General features: G+C 38.7%; 1 protein-coding gene and 1 long non-coding RNA gene across 3 annotated transcripts in view; one reads left to right on the top strand and one right to left on the bottom strand.

Moving 5' to 3' along the window:
• FAM227B (family with sequence similarity 227 member B) overlaps positions 1-25136 on the top strand; it is a 213309-nt gene that overhangs the window by 180531 nt on the left and 7642 nt on the right. Inside the window, exons 14-15 of one of the 2 annotated variants that reach the window (XM_064570500.1) lie at positions 2926-3088; positions 24831-24906. In XM_064570500.1, the coding sequence (XP_064426570.1) occupies positions 2926-3088; positions 24831-24906 (239 nt within the window). Of the gene's footprint in view, positions 1-2925; positions 3160-24830; positions 24907-25136 lie in introns of those variants that run through there. The other variant, XM_064570498.1, reaches the window with a different exon arrangement.
• On the bottom strand, positions 6790-10618 carry LOC135361581 (uncharacterized). The gene is made up of 4 exons (XR_010405022.1): positions 10503-10618; positions 8842-8925; positions 7529-7685; positions 6790-6995 (listed from the first exon to the last, which is right to left on the bottom strand). It is a non-coding gene; the product is annotated as an uncharacterized LOC135361581 (long non-coding RNA).

Below are 25136 nucleotides of genomic sequence, written 5' to 3' on the forward strand. Positions count from 1 at the left end.
AGCATAAAGGTCCAAAATTATAGCTGCATAAGTATAGGATAATAAAGCCATGGGATAGAGGCATCTGAAAAGATTTAGAAATTGTCTTTTAAAGTAAGCTCTGTATGTATCAACAGAGAATGTTGTTGACCCCCAAATCTACTGCATTCTTGAGCTATTTAAACAGACGTGTGGGATCTACTCTATGCTGATTAAACAATTGTGTATTATGTTCATTTTGGAGCTCCACGTTGTGAAAGGGTGTAGACAAATGAAAGTGGTCTGAATAGAAAATAATCAGGATGATGAAGGGCTTTGAAACCATATTTTTTTCAGCAATCATCAAAATATTTAAAGGTATTTCCACTAGAAAAAAAAAAAGACTCTGGTGGCCATAATAACTGTTTTCAAGTATGTAGAGAGCTACTGTAGGAAAGCAGGATTAGGCTTTTTCTGTGTGGCTCAAAATTTTTTTTACCAGTACAAACCAAAAAGTTTTTGTTTAGCCATAAGTGAAAGCTATAGGGAGACAGTTTTCCGTTCATCATAAAGAATTTTCTAAGCATAAGTGTTGTCCAGATGTTGAATGGGGGCCTGTGGCTTCTCAATGCCATTATGAACATTGGCAAGGTGCACAGGCAAACCTCAAAAATGGAAGTTTAGCTTTCTAGTCATCATCAGCAATTATCCTTTAATAAATTAACCAAAAAAATTAAACACCAAAATCATCCCTTGGACTTTCTAGCTCTTCTCTTGTAACACTTCCAAAGTTTATAGGATTGCTTGGTTCTCCAATTTAGTACTAGGTTGACTCTTGACTATAAAAGTCTTGTTTGATGGAACCTTAAAGTTTTCTGATAATTTTCTGCCATTGTCTTTTGTGGGATAGATGAAGTAATGGAGCTTCTGCTAATTGTTTTGGCTATTTGGAGTATCTCTAGCAAGAGTTCTTTGGGCAACTTCAAACCTTCCACTTTAAAGTATCTAAGAAAATGGCTAAGGCTCCACAAAACACTGGATATGCATTTGATACCTAGTTCTGCTTTTGTCAGGTTGAACTACCCTTAAAAAATCAGGGGCCATTAGCAAGGAAGAAGCAGGTATTAGCTGTGGTTTTCCTATTTTAAAAATGGATAACTGCAGAAAAATAACACAAATGTCTATTTCTAGAATTTCAGTAAGATCTAGGTTCTATCTTACAATATCCAAGGCAGAAGCCAGGAAAAGGGTCATAAAACATCTTTCCAGACAGGCAGTATTTCTTTTTAATCTAGACAAAGCTTGGTCTGATTTTGCATGCAATTTAAAGATTACTCAGCCATCAAAAAGAATGAAATCTTGCCATTTGCAACGACGTGGATGGAGCTAGAGTGTATTATGCTAAGTGAAATAAGTCAGTCAGAGAAAGACAATTATCATCTGATGTCATATGTGGAATTTAAGAGACAAAACATATGAACATAGGGAAAGAGAAGGAAAAATAAAATAAGAGGAAAACAGAGAGGAAGGCAAATCATAAGACTCTTAACTATAGGAAATAAACTGAGGGTTGCTGGACGGTAAGTGGGTGGGGTGATGGGATAACTAGGTGATGGGCGTTAGGAGGGCATGTGATATAATGAGCACTGGGTGTTGTATGCAACTGATGAATAACTAAATTCTACCTCTGAAACTAATAATACAGTATATGTTAATTAAATTGAATTTAAATAAGAAATTTTTAAAAAAGATCAGGCTAGATATAACCTAATGTGAATTTTCATGGGAGATTGAGATGGAGTAAATTATTTATGTAATAGGAAATATGTCTGATTTTGACATTGAGTTTTCACCATCAAAGAATTGCTTTTGATTATGATAGTCCTACTGTTCAAAATAATTATGGAGCATCTCTGAAGGAAAGCAATGAAAAAGTGACCCTAAGCAAAAGAAACACAAGAGAACTTTTATGTATTAGTAAAAGCAAATGAGAATAAGATCTCGCTTCCTCACAGGAAGTGGAAATAATAAATCTCTCATCTATGCATTACAAAAATGGAGGAAAGACATAATATATGTAGTTGCTATACTGACCTTGTATCCCACAAGAAGCCAGTAATAAGCAATTATATTTATGGTCACTTTCCCTGACAGAGAATTCACGGTCAACAGTTTTTTCCATCAGCACTTTGGTTACATTATCCACCTGCCTTCTGGCTTCCTTTGTTCTGATAAAAATTCAGCTTTTAATCTTATTGGGGTTCCCTTATATGTTGTTTTTCTCTTACTGCTTTTGAGATTTTTCTTTTTGTTTTGGTCTTTCAACACTTTGAGTATGATGTGTCTAGGTGAGTATTTTTCCTACTTGGAGTTAAGCTTCTTGAATATGTTTTCCACAAATGTTTGGAGGTTTTGGTCATGTTTTTCTTCACATTTTTTCCTGTCCCTTTTTCTGGAGTTCTGTTCATTTTCTTCTTTCTTTTTTATTTCTGTTCTTCAGACAGAATAATCTCTATTAACCTTTATCAAGCTGATAAATAAGAAGTCTAGAAGGGTCTTACTGCGTGAACTCATAGATTCACACTATAGTAAATTTCTTTATTTAAGAAGATGCTTGGAGTGCCTGGGTGGCATAGTCAGTTAAGCGTCTGACTCTGATTTCGGCTCAGGTCAGGATCACAGGGTCCTGAGATGGAGCCCCGCATGGGGATCCCCACTCAACAGGGAGCCTGCTTGGGATTCCCTCTCCCTCTCTCTCTCTGCCCCTCCCGCCTGTGCTCACTCACTCTTTCTCTAAAATAAATAATAATCTTTTTTAAAAAAGATGCTTTACAGAGTTTCTTTTAATTTATTTTAGTATACCAAATAGTAACTTTATTTATAGTTACAATGAAGTTATATTTATTTACAGTTCTTTAAAAACACATAAAAGTAATAATTGACTTGATTTTTTTCTTCCCTTTACAGTCCCATTATATTAGCACTGGTCCAGAATTTAACCGTGTGCTCTTCAATTTTGGAGGTCAGAGTCCACTGATTTTATATTACCTTAAGATGCATGAGTTAGCTGGTATTTCCAAAGCCCCTAGACAAACCAAGATTAAACTTACTGAAATATCGCAAGAACCATATCCTTTTTAAGCTTTGCTTTAATGTTATCTTTTTCTAAAATGTTCAAAACTTTTTACTAAATGTCACAGTCAAGAAAAAAGTTTAGTGCATTTTTTAACCAATGTTTTTTACTTAGCATTTAATTATATTCAAAACTTTCATAGCATGTTTGGCTAAAGTATTTTCTCTTTTAGGTCTAAGGCTGTGATTTTGCATGCAAGAAAAGTTTTAAAAAACATAAAGCCCAGGAACTGGCATATGTAGCTCTTTAGTAAAAGACTGTTAACTGTTCAGGGTTCAGTTTTAAGCATTCGTCAGACTGTGGATCATGGGCTTCTAGGTTTCTCCAGAGGAAAGTTTCAAACATGTTTTAGCTGTGTAATTCTTTGTTCCAAAGAAAATTTGTTAGAAGGGTTAATATGTAAAATGTAATATAAATGAAATTGGAGCTCTTTCATTGCAGCAGGGGTGAGGGGCCCAGAGTTCTGTACACTTCTATTCCCCTACCCCTTCTGCATAACCCATGCTGGCCCAGCCCTCACTGGGGCCTCGGATGAACCCCAAAGGGATCTAATACCATGGTCTCCAAATGGAAGTGGACACAACTCTGGATAGAAAAATATATATGTATATATACATATATCTATATCTCTATTTTAAGATAAGTAAACTGAGGCACAGGAAAAGTAACTTGCTAAGTGATGGCACTTGGAATCTATCCTTGGTAGTCTGGTTTCACAGCCAGTACACTCGCATCCTCCTGTTTACCCAGGAGAACTGTGTAGCTCCTGAAGAAAATAAAAGTCTATTCTGGTCTTCTAAGGATAATCACAATTATGGTTTGGGGCAAGGGTGGTAAGAGGCAGAGAAGTCAACAGAGGACAAAAAAGAAAGGATGCCATGATAATGTTCCTCATATTTGAGAATAGTTATTTGAAATTTCTACAGTTGGTTCTGCATTAAATTACTTTAGAAGTTTTTCTCCAGACATGTAAGATTGCATGACCATGCACATTCTATTTTAAAATCCTTTATTTACTGAGAGATGTTTCTGATACACTTTCTTAAGCCCAAATACAGAGCAATAACATATTTGATCACTATGCAGTTTTTAAATCAGAGTCTTGTGGAACAGATACATTTAAAAATAAATTTAACGTTATAGGTAATATTTCTTTTGATTTGGAGTCACTTGCCGAAGTCATAAGAGGGAAGATTGCTTTATTGTCAGTGTTTTAGAATTCATATATAAATACTGAGAGACTGGAGATGTTTGTGGAAAGGAGGAGGAGGGGAACAAATGTAATTGTACTTCACACGGGTGCTCATGATTCTGACAGGATTTTTAATGAACGTCCATAAGGAAAATAATAAACTTTTTTGCTAATGTATATTAAACAATTATGAGTAGAAAATTTGAATATTTTTTATGCACGGTCTTTGAATATTTTCTTAAAATTGATCACTTAGTATTAGAGTTGAGTAAAATGGCAAAAATTTTTACTTTGAGGACCTCAGAGCTGAATATGTAATGTGTCTTTAAACTGTGTAGAATCATGTGCAAAATGTATTTAGAGCTCTTACTTTTCCCTTCTCACATCATCTGTGTTTTTATAAATCATCTCATCCTTTAATGTGTTGAGAGTAGACTAACAAAAAAAAATACCTGGAAGTCTGATATTTTTTTCCATGTGAAACACAAATTATTTTTTTACAAGATAAAGAAAACTCAGGAACACAGTGTTGGTGTAGTTTGTAGTTTGTGTGGTGTAGTTGGTGTAGTTGGTGTAGTTGGTGTCTCATTCCATTAAAAAGGAATGTCCATAGGCTGTGTCTATGTGTGGGTCCTGTTAAAAAGAAAGGTCTGTGGACTGTATCTGTATTTCTAACATGAATTTAGAAAGTTCACATTTTGTTGCAGTTTAGAAAAAAAATCTGAACTCAGTGCAGTATCATAAAGAGTGCATTGTGTTACTACAAAGACATGCTCCAACCATCACATATGCATATACAGACTTATTAACATGTAAAAACTGTCCAGGGGTGGATTGTTAAACTCTACAGTTGAAAATAATATGGGATATAGCAATACTTAAACCAACATAAAAATAAAAGCTATACAAGAAATCATCTGTTGTTAATTACCTGTGATGTGGGAGAAGCAAGTAGTCAACAGGGGGGGAAAAAAAGAAAAGGAAGAAATCCTGAGACTCATGAAAGGTCATCAGCTCTGTATAACACTTGATCTTCACACAGTAAGAGTCCAGTGGGAAACTCTTCAGAGCCATGTGCAACTTCTTTTCACTTTTATTTATAAAAATATTTCCAATAATCTTTGTCACATGTGCATACATAGATTTTTTCCTCACTAATATGTGAATAACAACTTGTCAGTTGTTACTAAAATTACTATCAAATATATTTTTCATTTCAAGTCACTGACATTTCAAGTAATTAACATATACTAAGGATCTGGTAATCACATTTTTATGAAGGATAGATTAGCTAAAAGACAGATGTTTGAAAAAACCTCTAATCCAGAACCTTCCCACCTAGTTATTTTTCTAGTAAAGATAAGATAAAATACTTTTTTCCCTCAGTCCTTCTAGAATTATCAGAGAGAAATGGATAGGAAGGCCTACACTGCTAGAAAGTTTTTTCCATTATCTATGAGATTATACCCCAAAAATTTAACCCTCATTTCCCTTCAGCTTCAAAACTAGGGGTGTGGACATGACAATATTATATTTTAATGAGACCTTTCAAATAATAGAGACCACATGTTAGCTTCCTGGAATGGGAGGTTTTTAAAAAATATGTTGAAAACACCCAGCCCTGAAACCCTGTAGCAACACAGATACCCTCCACCAAAACATGATGGAGGACTGATACTTTCTCTAGTCATCTGCAAAGAGGAAGAACAGGGACAAGGTATGCCAAGGCTAGGGAAAGGAAGAGAATGAAGTGGGGAGATAAGGGAATAGAGAGGAATCCCAAAACCCTTGGTTGCACTGAAGGAGTCTCTAAAATTTACTCTAATTTGAGCCCAGATTTGAGCTTCTTCTCCATCTGTATCAAGCAGATGGATTGGACTAGATAAATTTCAAGTCTTTTTGAATCCTGAAATTTATGATTCCGTTGGAGGAATTTGATTTTCCATGCTGTCAGTGGATAAACTAATAAATAGCTCAGCTTTCTCTGAAATGACAACATTCTCATTTTGTCAACTCACTGTAGAACAAGGTTCTTCAGAGTATACACTTTCTCCTTCTTAGTTGTCAGCTTCCCTAAAAGGCCACCAGAATAACCAGTTGATCAAGTAAAGCTAAGTAAGAATATCAATTTAAAAGAACTTTAGTAGTATCTCATAATGGGTAAATTCAGGGATGATATTTATAGGGATTTAGGGCCTAAGTTGGATGATTTTGAGTCAGGCTATGCAAGGCAGGGAATTATCTGGGACTGGGCAGTGTTTAATTGGATTGGTGGGCCCAGTGAAGCAAGGGTCTTGAAGGGAGTTTTGATGATCAAGCTACTGTAACTGGTTCAAAGTCTTTTCTTTCAGGAGAAAGCATTTCCTGGAACAAGTAGCTAAGGTATTTTTATTCTTATTGTCAGCATTATTAAATATAGGGACGATAAAAATGTATGCATAGTCCCCAAACTTTTGAACACAGGGACAGCTTAATAAGACATTAGTCCATCGTATTTCTACCTCCTCTTAACAACAGCAATTAGACATCCATCTGCAGACAAAAGTACCTTTGTGGGGAACTGTGGGAGCAGCACCATTCGCCAAGGAAACTGAGGGGCATCTCACCCAACTGTGCATCAGGTAACAGGCATACAGACCTCAGTTCTGGCTTTGGGCCCCATAGTGGCCTGTGAAACAACTCTGGCCCCTCATGGCTACAGTCTGGGAACCCCTGGAAAACACATCACAGACAATCACCTATGGATAGGAGGGCCTTTGTAGAAGTTCAGGTTTCCAGTAGAGAAGTTCCAGTATTACAGGAAAACACACACACACACACACATACATATGAATGTGGACACACTGGAGAGGGCAAGAACAGCTTGAGTCCCCCAAAGTGGCACAGCTTAAGGCCAAGAGAGATCCTCTTGACTGTGATTTCTTACATGGGAGAAAGTGAGAGTGTGTGAGTGAGCACTCAGCTTTCCTAACTTTGTGGGTTGCTGCCAGAAAGGCCCATTTCTCTCTTACTCGACTTATCATTTATCACTGAATCATGAGCTGTTTGACTTGGGGAGCAAGAAGAGACTGGAAGAGTGACAGATAGGACTCTCAGAGGGCATTAAAGGAATGCAGATCCTACTAACCATGTCATAGACTCCATCAAGAAGCCTGCACACAAACCACTAGGGACACCTCACCCACAGATTTTCCCAACCGTCTCATGGGTACACCACCCCAACCCCCAGTGCTTTTGTGCCTTACCCACACACGCTCACACCCTGTGGACAGCTCCCTGTTCATGCTCCAAATGGCAATGGTGAGAGCAAACTTTGGCAGATGGCTGGTGAGCACACACAAAAACCTGTGCCAGCCCAAATCTTGGTTCAGGGAGAGACCACAAACTTGAGCTTTAATCCACCTTTGGGAAAACAAAAAGAAGACTGTCAGCCCTTGCTCTGGTATGCTACAGGATCAAGAGAAGACATACAAGCTTAAGAATTCTGCCACAAGGGGGAGCAAGAAACATGGAACAGGTATATCCATAGAAGGTCTGCGAAAGCCTCAGAATCCCTAGCAGGGCTGATGGAAGGTATTTCTTTCCTGAAGGAAGTTAGCAAAGACTAGAGGAGGTGACTGCTAATTCAAACGTGAAGACAGCAACACAAAATTTCAAGGAAAATGAAGGATCAAGGAAACATGACATCATCACTAGCTCACAATAATCCTTCAGTAACCAATCCCAAAGACACGGAGACCTTGATTTACCTGATAAAGAATTCAAAATGCTGTTTTAAAGAAACTCAATGAGCTACAAGAAAACACAAAGATAATTCAATGAAATCAAGAAAATAATACATGAGTAAATGCAAGTTTAACAAAGAGATAGAAATAAAAAAAACTGAATAGAAATTCTGGAGCTGAAGAATATAATGAATGAAATGAAGAATGCAGTACAGACCATCGATAACAGAATGCATCAGGCAAAGAAAGAATCTGTGAAGTAGAAGACAGGAATTTTAAAATTATCCAGTCAGAGGAGAACAAAGAACAAAGAAGGAAGAACAGTGAAGAAAGCCTGCTTGTTCTGTATGATACCATCAAAAGAAATAATCTGAGAATTAACGGAGTTCCAGAAGAAGAGCGAGAGAAGAAAGAAGGGAGTTTAATGAAAGAAAAAATGGCTGAGAACTTCTCAAATCTGGGGAGAGATTTGGATATCCAAGTTCATGAAGCTCATGGGTCACCAAACAAATTCAGCTTAAAGAGATCTTCTCCAAGACACGTCATTTTAAACTGTCAAAAATCAAAAACTGAGAGAATCTTTTTTTTTAATATTTTATTTATTTATTTGACAGAGAGAGACATAGCCAGAGAGGGGGGAACACAAGCCGGGGGAGTGGGAGAGGGAGAAGCAGGCTTCCCGCTGAGCAGGGAGCCTGATGTGGGGCTCGATCCCAGGACCCTGGGACCATGACCTGAGCCGAAGGCAGATGCTTAACAACTGAGCCACCCAGGTGCCCCCCAAAACTGAGAGACTCTTAAAATCAACAAGAGAAAGTAATCTCGTAACTTACAAGGGAACCTCCATAAGGTTGTCAGTGGATTTCTCAGCAGAAATTTTATAGGCCAGGAGACAGTGGGATGATATATCCAAGGTACTGAAAAAAAGAAAAAGCCAGCCAAGATTATTCACCACAGTTGTCCTTTAGAAATGAGAGACAGAGACTTTCCCAGACAAAGCTGAGGGAGTTCATCACTACTAGTCTTGCCTTACAAGAAATGCTAAAAGGAGTTCTTCAAGCTGAAATAAAAGAATGATAATTAGTAACATGAAAGCATATGAAAATATACAACACGTTGAATGTATATTGTTTTATATACTGTGTTTTTATGGCACAAAAATAGACACAGAGGTCAATGGAATAGAATAGAGAGCCCAGAAATAAACACTCACATATATGGTCAACTAATATTTGACAAGGGAGCCAAGAATATAGTCAGTGGGGGAAAGGACATTCACTTCAGTAAATGGTGTTGGGAAAAGTGGAAAATCATATGCAGAAGAATGAAATTGGACCCTTATCTTACACCACTCACAAAAATTAACTCAAGGTGGATTAAAGACTTAAACTTAAGACTTGAACTTGTAAAACTTCTGGAAGAAAACATAGGGAAGATGCTCCTTGATTTTGGTCTTGGTAGCAATCTTTTGGATATGACACCAAAAGCACAAGCTAAAAAGCATAAATTCATAGGTGAGACTATATTAAACTGAAAAGCTTCTGCACAGGAAAAGAAACCATCAACAAAATGAAAAGGCAACCTACAGAATGGGAGAAAATATTTGCAAATCATATATATGGTAAGGGGTTAATATCAAAAATATAAAAGAAACTCATAGAACTCAATAGTAAAAAAAAAAAAATCCAATTAAAAATGTGCATAGGAACTGAATAGATAGTTTTCCAAAGAAGACATACAGATGGCCAACAGGTACATGAAAAGGTGCTCAGCATCACTAATCATCAGGGAAATATAAATCAAAACCACAGTGAGATATCACCTCACACCTGTTAGAATGGCTATTACCAAAATTTTAAAATATGACAATAAGTGTTGGCTAAGATGTAGAGAAAAGGGAACCCTCATGCATCGTTGGTGGAATATAAATTGATGTAACCACTATGAATATCAGTATGGAAGTTCCTTAAAAAGTTAAATATAGACAAATACCATACAATTTCACTCATATGTGGAATTTAAGAAACAAATGAGCAAAGGGAAAAAGAGAGAAAGGGGGGCAAACCAAGAAATAGACTCAATTAGTGAGAATAAACTGATGATTACCAGAGGGGAGGTGGGGGGGTGAAATAGGTGATGGGGATTAAGGAGTGCACTTGTGATGTGCACTGGGTGTTGTATGGAAGTGTTGAATCACTGTATTGTACACCTGCAAATAATATTACACTGTATGTTAACTACCTGGAATTTAAATAAAAACTTTTTTAAAAAGTTAAATATAGAGCTACCATATGACCCAGCAACTTTAGGTATATAACCAAAAGAGGTGAAAACAAGATCTCAAAGAGATACCTGCAATCCCATGTTCATTGGAGCCTTATTCACAATAGCCAAGATAGGGAAACAATCTAGGTGTCTGTCAATGGATGAATGGATGAAGAAGATGGGTATATAACAATGGATTATTCAGCCATAAGAAAGAAGGATATCTTACCATTTGCAACAACATGGATGGACCTTGAGGACATCATGCTAAGTGAAAGAAATCAGAGAAAGACAAGGAATGTATAATATTACTTATATATGAAACCTAAAAAACCCAAACTCATAGAAACAAAAAATAGAATAGTGGTTGCCAGGGGCTGGGGGATAGGTGGAATAGGGAGATGCTGGTCAAAGGGTACAAACTTCCAGTTACAAGTTCTGGAGATCTAATGTATGGTGTGGTGATTATAGTTAACATATGGTATTATATACTTGAAAGTTGCTAAGAGAATAAATCTTAAACATCCTTACCACAAAAAAGAAATGGTAATTATGTGAGGTGATGGAGTTGTTAACTAATGGTACTATGGTAACTATTTCCCAACATATAAGTATATCAAATCAACATATACGTACACTTTAAACTTACACAATGTTACATGTTAACTACATCTCAATAAAGCTGGAAAAGAAAAAAAGTTCTGGGACAGGAAAATATATATGGTGGATGCTCTGAATGCCCGGATTTGCTTCCAGAATAAGGGACTTATTTTTTGACTGCTGGGGGGTTACTATGGCAGAAAGCCCTCAGTTGCTAACACCTTAAAAAGATTGCCTCATTTAATGATAGTGGCCTCGCTCAATGTCATGTCCTATGGCAGATTATATTTTTTTAAAGTGGCCACAACAGTATCTTCCTTCCTACATGTTCTTGTTACAATATGACCTTGCCATTTGTCCCATCAAGAGGTAGCACCTATGTCCACTCCCCTTGAATTTGGGCAGACATTTATATCTTCCTCAACCAATGCAGTGTGACTTCTGAAGCCAGGTCATAAATGGCTTTACAGCTTCTGCAATTACTCTTGGAATGCTCTCAGAAACATCTGCTCTGTGAGGAAGAAGTCAGACCACATGGAGAGGCCATGCTCCAGCTAGCAGCCAGAGCTGAGGTTGAGCTACAGCCATCATCAAACACCAGACATGTGAGGAAGCCTTTGAGACAGTTCCAGCTCCATCTACTACCTGACCGTAATGACATGAGAGACCCTAACTAAAAGCCATGGAGCTGAGCCCAGTCAACACTCAAAATTGAGATAATAATAACAAATGGCAGTTGTTGTTTTATGCCACTAAGTTTGGGATTGTTTGTTATGCAGCAATAGATAATTGTACCATGCCCCCTTTCAAAGGCACCCCGCATCTACTGACTAATGTGATATATAAAGTCGCTGAGGTTGGAGCCCCTTCTATCCCAACTCAGAACAATTCTGAAGGGTCATCCCAGCTTTAGAACTCCCTTTGGTCAGCTTAGACTTCCAGTGGGACTATTATCACAGTTCAAGCTCTCTCTCCTCAATTTTACTTCTTTCCCTTGCAACCCAGAAATGTTAATCCCAAGAGCACACCCTAATAAATCTTCTGCACACTGATCTCCATTTCTTAGTCTGCTTCCAAAAGACCCACTGGGATAATATGTTTCTTCCCAGTATCACTTAACACAGGGGGAACAATGTTGGTTTCAGTTCTCACCATTAAAGCAAAAAACAGTCCATTGATTGCTCACTGTTTTTCTTCTGGATCCCCAATAGTCAATGAAATGGAAGCAAAGAAAAAAAATGTATGGGAATTACATTTTTTAAAAATTCAGCATTGTACCTTGGGTCTCATTTGCTACCATGAAATGGAGCTTCCTGCTGCAAGAGTTTAGGCAGAATTGGCCAGATGGTTTCCCACATCTTCTAGAGCTTTTCTTCCTAAGGAAGGACCTTACCATGATCTAGAAGGAGTGATTAAATGCTGAATTAGACTAACAATCCCATATCTGGTATTCATTTTTGCTTTGTTTAGAAGACATTTAAAACTCATAATCTTGTGATCTATGTAAGAATTGTGCAGCATATAAGTGCCTACTAGTACATAATGGCCTTGACAACATGCTTTTTAGGGGAAATGTGATGCATGTAGGCAGACCTGTTTCATGCAGAAGATTAGGATGTGTCTATCAGCAATCTCTCCTTTTCACCTATTTATCTCTACTCTTTCCCCTTGCCTGGCTTTCCTCTCCTGCCCCAATCCTTGTTTTGGATTCTAGATGTGTTGTCTACTCTAATTATTATTTTCCAGATACTTCAAATCTTGCTTAAGTGTCTGATTCTGCCCAATTACCTGAATATGCCTTCATTACCTGGTTCCAGACTCCAGACTCTTTCTTATGTCTTGTTTAACAAGAAAATCTATGTGCTAGGTGCTATGCTATGTGCTGAAGAGTTGGCTATCCATCTCTGTTGTCAGATAACTTATTGTCTAATGGATGACTTTGTCCACAAGCTTGTTGCCTTTACCCAAGATACAGCCTTTTTCTAGCATTCCTCCCATGCTTACCTGAACAATTTCTGTTCTTCCCCATCCTCAATGTCTAAAAGCTGCAGCACAGTGGCCTTTTAGAAAGATGACACCTTTCAATGTCCAAGAAAGCACACTTCCTTTTTCTGGAAAAGTATGCAATCTTCAGAGAAATGGGTAATTTTTTGCTTATTCTGGAAGCAATCAGAGCAACAATTGAAGTATACATGAAGTACTTAAGTATTGAACAAGGGTATCTTGAACAGAGGCTTAGCTGGAAGAAAATGGAAAGAAGGTTCACCAGGTTGCTCTCTTCCATGAAATGAGTACCAAAGGTGAGTCTGCTTCCTTTCTACAATTCCATATATCTGTCTGCATACTCCAGTATTAAGACTTGGGGAAATCCCACCAGAAGGGTGAAAAAGAAAGGAGGGAGTAGAATTGGGGGAAATGGAGTCAAAGAATGGAGCCAGAAGCATAGAAATGCACTGAAGCAAAAGATGCACCTATCAATGTCAGTTTGACAACCATCAAGGGTTACAGTAAGGGGCAAGTCAGTTCACTGTGTCTTTGGCTCCCATATCCTAGAGAATATTGTTAGGAAAGGAAAAGACATACTCACCCTGAAGCAAATAAGAGAGAAGTTGCCCAAGTCTTGGGAATTATATAAGGCAGGGGCATCTGGGTGGCTCAGTTGGTTGAGCATCTGCCTTTGGTTCAGGTCATGATCTCAGGGTCCTGGGATTGCGTCGCGTCCGACTCCCTGCTCAGTGGGGAGTCTGCTTGTCTCCCTCTGCCCCTCCCCCTGCTCATGTTCTTTTTCTCTCTCTCAAATAAATAAAGTCTTTTTAGAAAAACAAAGAAAAAAGGAATTATATAAGGCAAAAGTTGCAAGAATTATCAAGATGAGAAAATGGACTCTGAAAAAGGCAAGTCACAGTGCCCTCAGGGGCATTCTGAAGATAATTTATTTTCAAAGATGGACCATTGGTTCTTATTGTGTGTACTCAGTTTTGTGGAACTAGCCCATAAAGGGTGGTTTTCTTTTGTTCACTGTTCTTATACCTTGATAACTTCTCCAAGTAAGAGTTAACAAACTGAGTAGTTTTGACTAGATAAACATATAGTTAGAAAACCAAGATTAGTATGTGATCTATTCAATAATATTTTACAGTATTACATAAAGTAATAATATATACTATTTAGAGCAAGATTTAAAAAAATAGACATATGTACATAGAGTTAGATATTTACTATGTTTTTTCATAATTTTAGAACTGCACTGTCCAGTATGTTAGCCACTAGCCCTGTGTGGCTATTTAAACTTAACTACAAAGAATAACCTTTTTAGGGAAAAAGGAAGTAAGCCATTGAAGGTGTTATCATTAGGAATGTTAAAGGATTTAAGTTCCCTGGTTAGCTTTCTATAAAAGACCAACCCTAAAGGCTCTTATTGGCAACCCTGTCGGGACCCCTCTCACTCTTGAGAGCTTTTTCTGTATCTTCACTTAATAAACTTCTATTGCTTTGCTCAAAAAAAACAAAAACCTATATTTGAATTAATAAAGTTAATGGGGCACCTGGGTGGCTCAGTCGTTTAAGTGTCCAACTCTTGGTTTCCGCTCAGGTCATGATCTCAGGGTTGTGAGATCGAGCCCCACTGTCAGGTTCCATGCTCAGCAGGGAGTCTGCTCGAGATTCTCTCTCCCTCTCTCTCTCTGCCCCTCCCCCCCTCTGGGATAAATAAATCTTTTAAAAAATTAATTAATAAAATTAAGTATAAGTAAAAATACAGTTCTTCAGGTACACTGTCTCATTTCGAGTATTCACTATCTGTCTGTGCAGATATTGAACATTTCCATCATAACAAAAATGTTCTGTGGACAGCACTGTCTTGAGTAAGAAGGAAAGTTTAAGCTCTTCACAGAACTTGAGATGTCACCTTGGGATATCAGACAGCCGGCACATACAGAACTTTCTTTTGCCTTGCCACTTGCAGCCTTCTAATTTTAGAAGTTCAGTGGCTTAAGAGTACATATTATTTATTCATCCACTCATTAGTCATCCATCCAAAAAAATTACCAACAAAGTTAATTTCCCCTCATATTTTGCTTTTTTGGTTGGATTTTTTCCCTTTTATCCTAGCTTTGTTTAATTTTTGGTTTTGCTCAAGATAACTACTTTTAGCATCATGCAGTATTTTGCACCATTCCTCATGGCTTTGATCTGTAGAAGAAAGCTTAGCACTCTCTGTACAAACCCCCAGGTCAAGAACTTTATAAATAACCTAGATCTGTATAAAATTCTGTGATTGTTTGATCCATGGACTCCCTTTACTTAATTCCCATTGATGTTAGTTTATATCAGTTACTAGAATAAGCTTGTAATTCTCCTGCTAGGCTCTCAAGGACTCCTTAAAGGACCAGATTTTATATTTTAAAAAATATATCTGAGTTATTGAATAGAGCACTTTATAAGCAGAAAAACATCATAGAACTTAGTAGGATAAATGATACAAGCGTTTAAATTTTGCTCTCAGAAGAGAAAAGGAGGTTTTATTGTTATTTTTAGATGACTTTTAATTGAAGCTATTCTAAACTTTGTTGAGTAGGTTGCTAAGTTTCCTCCTTCTGCAAACCCTGCCAGTTAAGAGTGTAGGCCAAGTGAAAAAAAAGGGGGGGGTAGAAAAATGAACATCATACTCTTTTCTTAAGAACTTGAAGAGCAAAGGGGTTTTGCTTTACATGAGTTAAGTATGTGCATGTGTATTGTAAGCATTTTGCAGCCATCTTGAACCAAAGACAATCACAAAATTGCTTGGAAGATCCAGCCCTCTTTTCTTACTCCGTTTAAGTTCTCTTTAAGGCTTTTCTTTTCCTTCTTTTTAACAAAATGCACAAGACACGAACCACAATTCAGCAAACTTGTTATTAAACTAACTAATGAAATAAATAGAACACTTTAGTGCCTTAGGTAATCAGGTTCCAGGAAATGGGTTGTACCCATTTTTTAGCCACAGTTGGGATTTTAGATTATAAACATGGCTCAGTGGAAAATTAAGGGGGGGTGGGGTTGTGGAGCGGGAGGGATTTGCATCTTGGAGAGTTTAGTATGAATTAAGATTTTGGCTTTTTTTAACTTAGTATAAATGTGGTAAAGCCCAATTTATACCAAATAAGAGAAGAAAATTTCATTTTCAAACAGTTTAAGTGATTTCAACCATTTGGGAAAAAATGGATATCCTTGCTATATATGTTACTGGTCAATAAAAAAAAAAAATCAGGTAGAAAAGCCATAGCTTTTTGAGGGCTTAGAATTTAAGACTAAAAAGCCGTATCTCAATTAAATATAAAAATTGACTAGATTATAATTTTGTGTCACCTCATTCACCTGTGTATAACCCATTTCTCCTCCTAGAAGGTGGGCAGGCAAAGGAGAAAGTAGACAAAATCCACACTGTTACTTTGCATTCACCCCATAAAAATCACTGCCGGTTTATGGCTCTGAGTGATTCTGAGAGGTGCTCCAGGATCTCCGAAAGTAGAAACCCTATCCTAGCTTAGAGCTGAAGTCTGCGTATTTAAGAACAAACAAATTGGCTCTTTTGCTGGTTATCTCACATGTATTTGTCTCTGTTTTGTTACTAATAATCCAATTTGGCCCATCTCGGGGGGAATAGGGTCTCTAGAATTTCTATCTTTATAGGAAGGGCTTAGATAATCAATCCAGTGACAAGCAAGACGCTGTATTTGCAAAGCAAATCCACAGTTTGTATGCTTATTTGGAATAGCTTCGTGAATGGAGGAGGGGTTGATGGAAATAATGGGGATGGCTAAATTCTCTCCAAACAACTCTTGGAGCTGTCTCTGTTCAAGGGCATAAATTATAAAAATAATGGAATCTCTATAAATCAAGAACTTGTTTATTCAGTCTTATCAGGGAGTGTAAACTGTTGCCATAACTGAATCTTCCAGGTAACTGGAGCCAACCATCCAAAGCACCAAAATTGATGTTAACCATTTTAATGAAAATTTTCCTTGAAGATATATCATAATTCCCCGATTTCTTAAACAGTATAGCAAAAAAAATAACTAACTTGATGATGATGATTAGGCTTCTCAAGATGAAGCCTATGATTCAGCTACACTGAAATATCAGTAAGAATGCTTGCTCAGGAGGCCAAGAACAATAAACACCTCCTGAACACCCCTTCCATACCAGATGGTACTCGTACGAGGGTGCTAAGCAGTCCAACAGCAAAGACAGGAAACCGTGTCATCAGTCACAGAATCCTGCCAAAGCTGCTGTAGAAGCACGGGGGAGCACCCTCATCCAACTGGAGACAGCTCTGCCCTAAAGCAGAACAGAATGCAAGACTTTTATAGTCTTTATGCCTATTTTTTATAGCTCTTCTGTCTTCTACTTGAAAAACTGCCTGTTGTTATTTCTCATTCCTACTCATTATTCCTGTAAGTCAAACACCATGTCTTACTCATCTTTATGTCTCCAAGCCTAGTAAAAGCCCCGGCAAGTTTGTTGAAGGCTTTTCGTTAAATCTGTGTTAATATTTCTGGTAGTCTTATTCCCTCAATTTTCTAAACTATGCTGCAAAACTGCTTCTAATGATGTATTAAATAATGAAACTTACTAAAACCCCTATTTTACACTTAATACTAGGCCATATAGAATCTAACAGTGGCACTGTCTCCCATAGAATAAGGCATATGGGGTCAGTAATAACTTTTTAAAAAAATTTCTGGATACCTGGCTGTATTGTGGATGTTCAACACTCTTGCAAATCTGACATTAAAATATTTGAAGTGTAAGCAAAGGTAAACGGTAAGCAGAATATAACTGTTCTACGATCAGTTTGGGCCACATGCTAAGTTATTTTAAGAATTTAGTTCTTAGGATTAAGAATTAAATTAATTCTGGTGTATAAAGGAGGAGATTGTGGCCACCGTTTGCTGCCTAGATTCCTTTTATTTGGCCTTAAGCCTGGTAATCTCATTAACAATTCTAAAAATACTCTGAGGAATATATCTAAGGGATATGGGGTAGATAGCAAAGCCTCCTGCAGCTTCATCCTAGGACAATACTTTTGGCAGATAGAAGCAAAATTTGCCCCTGGGACATTCTTTTCCTGAGTCTCACACATGCCCAACTTCTCCACGGCAAGGTACTTCCTTTCTAGAAGCCTTAGTTTCTTCATCTATATTATAATCAATTTGGACTCTGCAATTTCTAAGGTCCCTTGTTTCACTAATACTCTGTTTCTAAAGGGAGATCAAGGCCCCCAGAGTCTGAATCGAGGCCTTTAGGATGTCTCCAGGTTTTGTGTGTCCTATGCCAACCACAACTGTTGTGAAGTCCCAGAACAGGACTATTTTATTTGTACCCAAATGGCTTCTTCTCCATTTAGTGGCTTGCCAAGTAAACTCCATGTAGCATTGCATGAGAAACCACAGTGTGAGGTCAGCTCAGACAGTGGATTTGGAAAACATGTTGCACAGTCATCCCCAAGGAATAAAATATAGCCATTCTTCATAATTTGTAAGCTGTAAGTACTCTAATTTTCTACAGTTGGGGAAAATTGATGTATCTGATGAGAATAAAACTTAGGATATTCATTAACAGACATTAACAGAAGTCTGCTAAAAACCATCACGACTGAACAGTGCAAGAAAATGCTAAGATCTTAGTAGCAACATCATACAGCACAGAACCTCATTACACAACACAAATATACAACTGTGACCAACTTTTGTGGGCATTGAGAATGACTTTATAAAGAATGTATACCCAAGTTCATTTTAATAATGACATATGTTCAAAATTAATAATTTATAAGGAATAAAATATAGTTCTTTGTCTTAATACCAATAGTATATAATGAATGTTCAAGGGAGAAAATCCAATTAGTTCAGAGTGACAAGGACCATCTCACTCATAAATGCTTCATCGTGGGAACCATACTCAAGAGCACAATATAACTTTGTAGAAGGATAAAATCTTTGCAATTCTAATGGGCACTCTGAGAGAGAAATTAAATATTACCAAGAAATAGCTGCATGCAAATTAAATTTCAGCAGCTCAAGACCATGTACACTTTAGGAGAAGCATATCATTAGTTGTGCTAATCATTCTATAAGAAGAATGCTTAAATAATTAACTTTCTGTGATTTTTACTCAGGAGAAGATCTTAGAGTTTCAGTCACTAGATGTAGTGAGGAGAGTAAGACAGATGTTAAAAGTAGCCTGATCTCTTCAGGTATTCTTTGTTTCGGGAAGATTGCTAAGCCTTCTCCTCTAAAGCTGCTGGCCTTCATCACAGTCTGTGACAGGCAAAGGGCGAAAAAAACTAAAGGTGGAAATCTGGCATAACTGAAAATGCAGGCTTCTTGCTTGTGTAATGAACAGGACCACAACCTCTTTTCTTTTCTTTTTTTTTTTTTTTACCATGAGCATCACACCAGTCCAAAGCTGAGCAAGAACAGGGTTATCTTTTCCCAGAACTCAGAGATTTGAGTTTGGAGAGACACAGGCCTCCTTTGCAAGACTTGAAGGTGGGGAGGCATGCAGGGGGATGTCATCCTGGAAAACACAGTTGGGGAAGAGAGGAGAAGTTGATTATTTCATACAAGAAAACCCAGCAGAATTTTTGCATCAGGGCAGTAGAGCCCCTCTGGTACAAACACTCTGAAATCTTTTGCAAACATTAAAATAATGACTACAAAACCTGGATGCATGGGCAAATTGTGATAGTTGGGTAAAGAGAGTAACCATGCCATTATAACAATAACGTAAAATATATATTTGTATATGACAGATGGAAAGGCACATAGAAAAATGAAAATAGCTTTATTTTTTGGAAAGTGGAATTATGGGAGAATTTTTTTCTTTTCTTTTGCTTACATTAATGCTGCTATAGTATTCTTTGTACAGTAATATTTTTAATTTTATTGAGATATAATTGCCATATGGCATTGTGTACAGCATAATGACTTATGTATACTGAGAAATGACTACCACAGTAACATTGTTAGAGTCTTGCTGAAACATTTGTCAAAATGAGTAGATTTTGTGAGGTTTAGTTTTTCTCTGCTTTAATTATTTAAAGTGAGGCTTCCACTACTTCCCTTTTAGATTTGAGGACTAATCTGTCCCTAAAGTTATCATTTTCTGAATAGTCAAAAATGTTACTTTTGCGGAATGAAATCTGAAAGCCAAAGTTTGAAAGTAACTTGGACCCAGCTTAAGGAAGTTTTATTTTGGAATTTTACCATTCAGACTTGATTCATATCAAGAGAAAACTGTAGTTTATGTGGATACTTAATTCCAGTAATGTCATTTAGAAGATCCCTGAAGACAAGGTAATTTGTACAGTGTGATCAGAATTCATGAATGTCTATAATTCCTGAAGACAATGCTGTGTTTCTGACCGTAAGTTGCAGAACAATTGGTTGAAAACAGGAAATTCCAGTTGATACATTGACTATTCGATCACAGCTACTGTTTGAATATAACCTACATTACTATGAAATGTCTTTCCCAGAGTAAGACACACTGCCCTCAGGAACACACTGAAAACTGGGGGCGCCTGGGTGGCTCAGTTGGTTAAACGTCTGGCTCTTGATTTCGGCTCAGGTCATGATCTCAGGGTGGCGAGACTGAGCCCCACATCGGCTCTGTGCTCAGTGGGGAGTCTGCTTGAGATTCTCTCCCTCTTTCCCTCTCCCCCACCCATGTGCACGCGCACTCTCTCTCTCTCTCAAATAAATAAATCCTAAAAAAATAAAAAAAGAAGTAGCACACTGAAAACAGAAATCCAGTGCAAAATGAAGCTCTGATGAGGAGCAGGCTTCCTGGGATGTCCTCTGCCAGGCAACAAATAGGACTGTGTGGGGCAGAACTACTTTCCTGGAAGCAAAAACACCAGTCGCAAGAGCCTCAGGCAGAATTCTAGAGATACTGTACAGACCCCATCGCAGTGCATGGCCTATGTCGGATATCCAGCAAATGTTAACTTCTTTTTTCTCCACTCCATTTCCAGTTATTGCCCCACCCCCTCACCACTACCTCAAATACAGTATCTTTGAGGTTTCTGAGTTAACCACAGTGTTTGGTAGACTAATCAAGAAGCAGGCTAACTGGATAAGCTGGTACAACGCTTTCCTGGGCCCACGTGTTTAACTGTTAGGAGAAGGAGTGCACTGTCAGCCTTCTGTGCAGGCATTGATTAGACCCGAAATAATTTAAGGGCTGGCCACCAGGCAGGACTCTCTGCCCCAGACTGTCAATGCCAACTGCCAGGCTTGACACCCACAATTGTTTTGTTAGAAATTCCAGTGTCTATAATATGATTCCAGCTTCAGGACACCTATTTGAAAATAACTCTGAGTTCTATCAACTCCACCTTTAAAGCATATCTTGAAACTGTCCACTTCTCTCCCTTTCCACCGTTACCACCCTAGTCCAAGCAGCACAACCCCTCTCACCTCAGCTATGGAGAGAGCCTCCAAAGAGCTGCCCTTTTTCTCCACTTTTCACAAGCCATTTGTCTCATAGTCAAGGCATAATTCAAATAAGTCCCTTGCTTAAAGGCTTCCAGCAGCTTCCTCCGCATGTCGTCATGGGTTACAAAGCCCCTTAGAAGATCCAGCTCCACCTAGCTCTCTGGTTTCATCTCCTACCACTCTGCCCACACTCACTCTTGCCCTTTCTCCTACTCAAATGTGATAGCCAGCTCCCGTTTCTCCCTGATATTCAGGCCTTCTCAGACTAATGCTGTACCCCGCATACACATTCCCAGCTACTCTCTTCTCATACACGATTTTACTGCCCTTACAGTACCTACCTCTATTTAAAATAATCAGTTGCTTTGCTTCTTATGCCTTTAGGCAGGGGATTTATTTGAGTATGACTTGACTTCTCTGTGGTGAATGGCTTCTGGAAAATATAAAACCTCTAGAATATGAACCATATGAGAGTGGAAACCTTGCAGATCTTGTTCACTGCTCAATCTCTAGGGTCCTATGAGTGCCTGGCACATAACAGGTGCTCAGAAAGTAATTGCTGAATGAGTAATGGTATCACCCAATTAGGTGGCCCTTTCTTGGTTTTCAAAATTGACCTTTATGACTTCCTTGATGATGCTTCTTAAATAGCTCCTTCTTTGGAATGTGACACTGTGTTATACCAGTTCCTGGCTCCTGCCCTCCTTCTACTACTAATCCCTAAAATCTCATCTTTCTCAAGGTCCTTTCTTTTCCTTTCTTTCCTGTCTGCATTCTCCCTCAGAGTCTCATTCATTCTCATTGTTTCAACCATCACCTTTGAAGAGAGTCCCCGTCTTCACATCTGTTCCCATTGATCTCTATCTGCATTTACTGAGAGTTTCTAATTGAACATGTCCATTATTAAAATACCCTCTCATCCTCTGTAATACATCCTTCAAATTGAGACTTCCCCATCTCTGTAAAATGACTCCACCATTATCCTAGCCACAGTTGATCTCTCCTCCTCCCTCTCATCCTGCCCCCATATCCTATTAGTAAACAAACTCCCCCTCATTCCTTTGCAAAATCTCAAATTCCATCCCACACTCTCAAAGTGTTTTGCCATTACCTTACTGATGGGTCTGAACTTCTGAACTTATATAGGCTCATTTTCTATTTCATAGAAAATCAGAATAGGACAGGAGCCACGTGACCATCTAACTAAATCCCCCCGCCTTACAGACAAGGAAAAGGAGGGCCAGCCTGGTTAACTACCATGGCCATGGTACTAGATGGGGAGTGCTGAGCACAGTGCCAGAACCAGAGCTCAACCTCCAGGATGGCACTCTCTCTGTAATCTTTGGGAAATGGCCAAGGAGAGAGGAAGAGCCAAGAGGGTCCTGAAAGAAAAGCACCAAGAGAGAAGATGAGTAAAGGACACTGAAGACACGCACTTTGTTGACTTCCCAATTTTACTTCATGCTGCCCCGAAGAAGGCTGTATCTTGAATGAGTCCTTGGAGTTAATAATGATTATTTGTCCTGAATACCTGCAATTGTCACTATTGGTCTGCCTCACGGGGGTGCCAGATGCTATCAAAGCACTAATTTGATTTTCACCTACACAGTACAAATCAACTTCTGATACAGCCTGTGGTTGTGCTCCTAACCCCGGTCTTAAACCCACATTCGCGTCTGACAAAGCAGACACTTCCCTTCTGAGACGGCAGTTGGCAAATGACTCCAGGAGGCAGCCCTCAGCTTGTGTCAAAAGGAGACCTGCGCCTCACTGGTAAACTGGGAGCTCTTAAACCTCTGCAGTCACCAGGATCCAGGGGATGGGACTGTCCTCGTATGACCCCCACCCCTCCTGAAGCACATTTCGGTACTGCCTCTATCTTTCTCTGGATGCAAATTTAGGGTCTACTTCACAGCTGTCCACAGTGGTTGGTTCACAGATGGGTTGGTTCAACTTATATCACAAGTTCAGGAACCATATGCCACTGTGACATTAAACAGTGAAGTCAGGCTCATATCTTTCTTTAAGGAAAACTTTATTCTAAAACCCAGCTATGATTAAGGGGAAAAATGAATTTGGAATGTATCAATAAATAGGCTTCTCTAAAATTTATTTCAGAGAATTTTGATCCATTTTAGAGTAATATAGTCACCCAGACCCTCTCCAATTCCGTGGTTGGTAGGATGGAGTATGTTCTGTCAACACTGCTTCCCTCCACAGTCAGTGATGGTTGGTAAAAACCTGCTTAAAAGGTTCTGGGACCAGCCCAGAGAATGTATCTCTTCTAACATTGCTGAGAAGGTGGTCTGGAGTGCACAGAAAATCAGGTGTTCTTTTCCTTGGTTCTTGGGCCTTGATGTTCAAGCTATACGTGATTGAAGATAAATCCTGAATAGTTTAGAGCTCCATAGGAAAGACATAAATTTTATTCAGGCTTATTGGGAGCATCTTTGTTGTGGAGCCGTTCATGTTTTTTCCTTCTGGTTACCTTAACTGAGACACAGTACTCAGGAGTTAAGGTCATAAAGTTAAGTACCTATGTGGTCCCACTCCAGGGACCAAATCCACTGGGCTTCTCCTTTCTTATGTCAGATAAATAAGATCAAAATGAGCATCAAGGACAGCTGTGAAGTAGACCCTAAATTTGCATCCAGAGAAAGATAGAGGCAATACCGAAATGTGCTTCAGGAGGGGTGGGGGTCATACGAGGACAGTCCCATCCCCTGGATCCTGGTGACTGCAGAGGTTTAAGAGCTCCCAGTTTACCAGTGAGGCGCAGGTCTCCTTTTGACACAAGCTGAGGGCTGCCTCCTGGAGTCATTTGCCAACTGCCGTCTCAGAAGGGAAGTGTCTGCTTTGTCAGACGCGAATGTGGGTTTAAGACCAGGGCTAGGAGCACAACCACAGGCTGTATCAGAAACAGATGGGACAAGAGCCCTGGGCTCATGCACAGCACACGGACACCTTCTACTTATCATCTTTCTTCCCTGCAGTTAGTAGAGGCCACCAGCTAAGGCAGCCAACATATACTGCCAGTCACCTCCACAGCCTTTCAGAGAAGTCCAGAGACCTTGAGGTTTTCAGTATATGGAGAAATGAAAAAATGCCTAAACAGGGTTACAGAAATGTTGGTACATTTTAAATATTTACATTTAACAAATTGCTGCTTTTAATATACACACACACATACACAAAACACCACAAAAAAAGGGAATTACAGAATTTATGAAACTAGAGCACTGTGGGTGGTGTAGTCCAGATAATGGGACACAAGTTTAACGTGGTCCAGTGGGTACGGTCTTCTTTCAGTCCTCTCAGTGTAACTCTGGACGTCCTATTCATGTCCACAATTGAGACCCTTCCTGACTGGGAAGCCCAGGCCAGACGGCCCTCTCAGTCCGCCTGTGATGGGTACTGTCCTCCTCTCCCAAATGTTCCTAATTAAAAATCTTTCCTTGACCGTAAGCCAATCACACCACCTGCTCCAACTTACCGTGATATTATAAAGGAGGCAAAAAGACAATTTGCAAGGAACCAAAAGGAATTTCGGATGTAAGTTGGTGTCATACTCTTGTTAAATAGAAAATCACAAACTCTTTTTGAGCTGGAAGTAATCATAGAATTCATCTACAGTAAGCTCCTCATTTTACCAGTGAGGAGAGTCACTTCTGAGTGTCTAACAGACTTGGAGATTCTTTTCTGGTAAGTGTCAAGGATGCATGTTGGAGCCGTGGAGCCATGGCAGGTGTGAGGGATTGAAGGAAGAAAGAAAGCTTTGCTGC

Source organism: Mirounga angustirostris, unplaced genomic scaffold (genome assembly GCF_029215605.1).
Source record: "Mirounga angustirostris isolate CCGP_5_RB_7025 unplaced genomic scaffold, mMirAng1.0.hap1 SCAF_9, whole genome shotgun sequence".
Classification (NCBI taxonomy): domain Eukaryota; kingdom Metazoa; phylum Chordata; class Mammalia; order Carnivora; family Phocidae; genus Mirounga; species Mirounga angustirostris.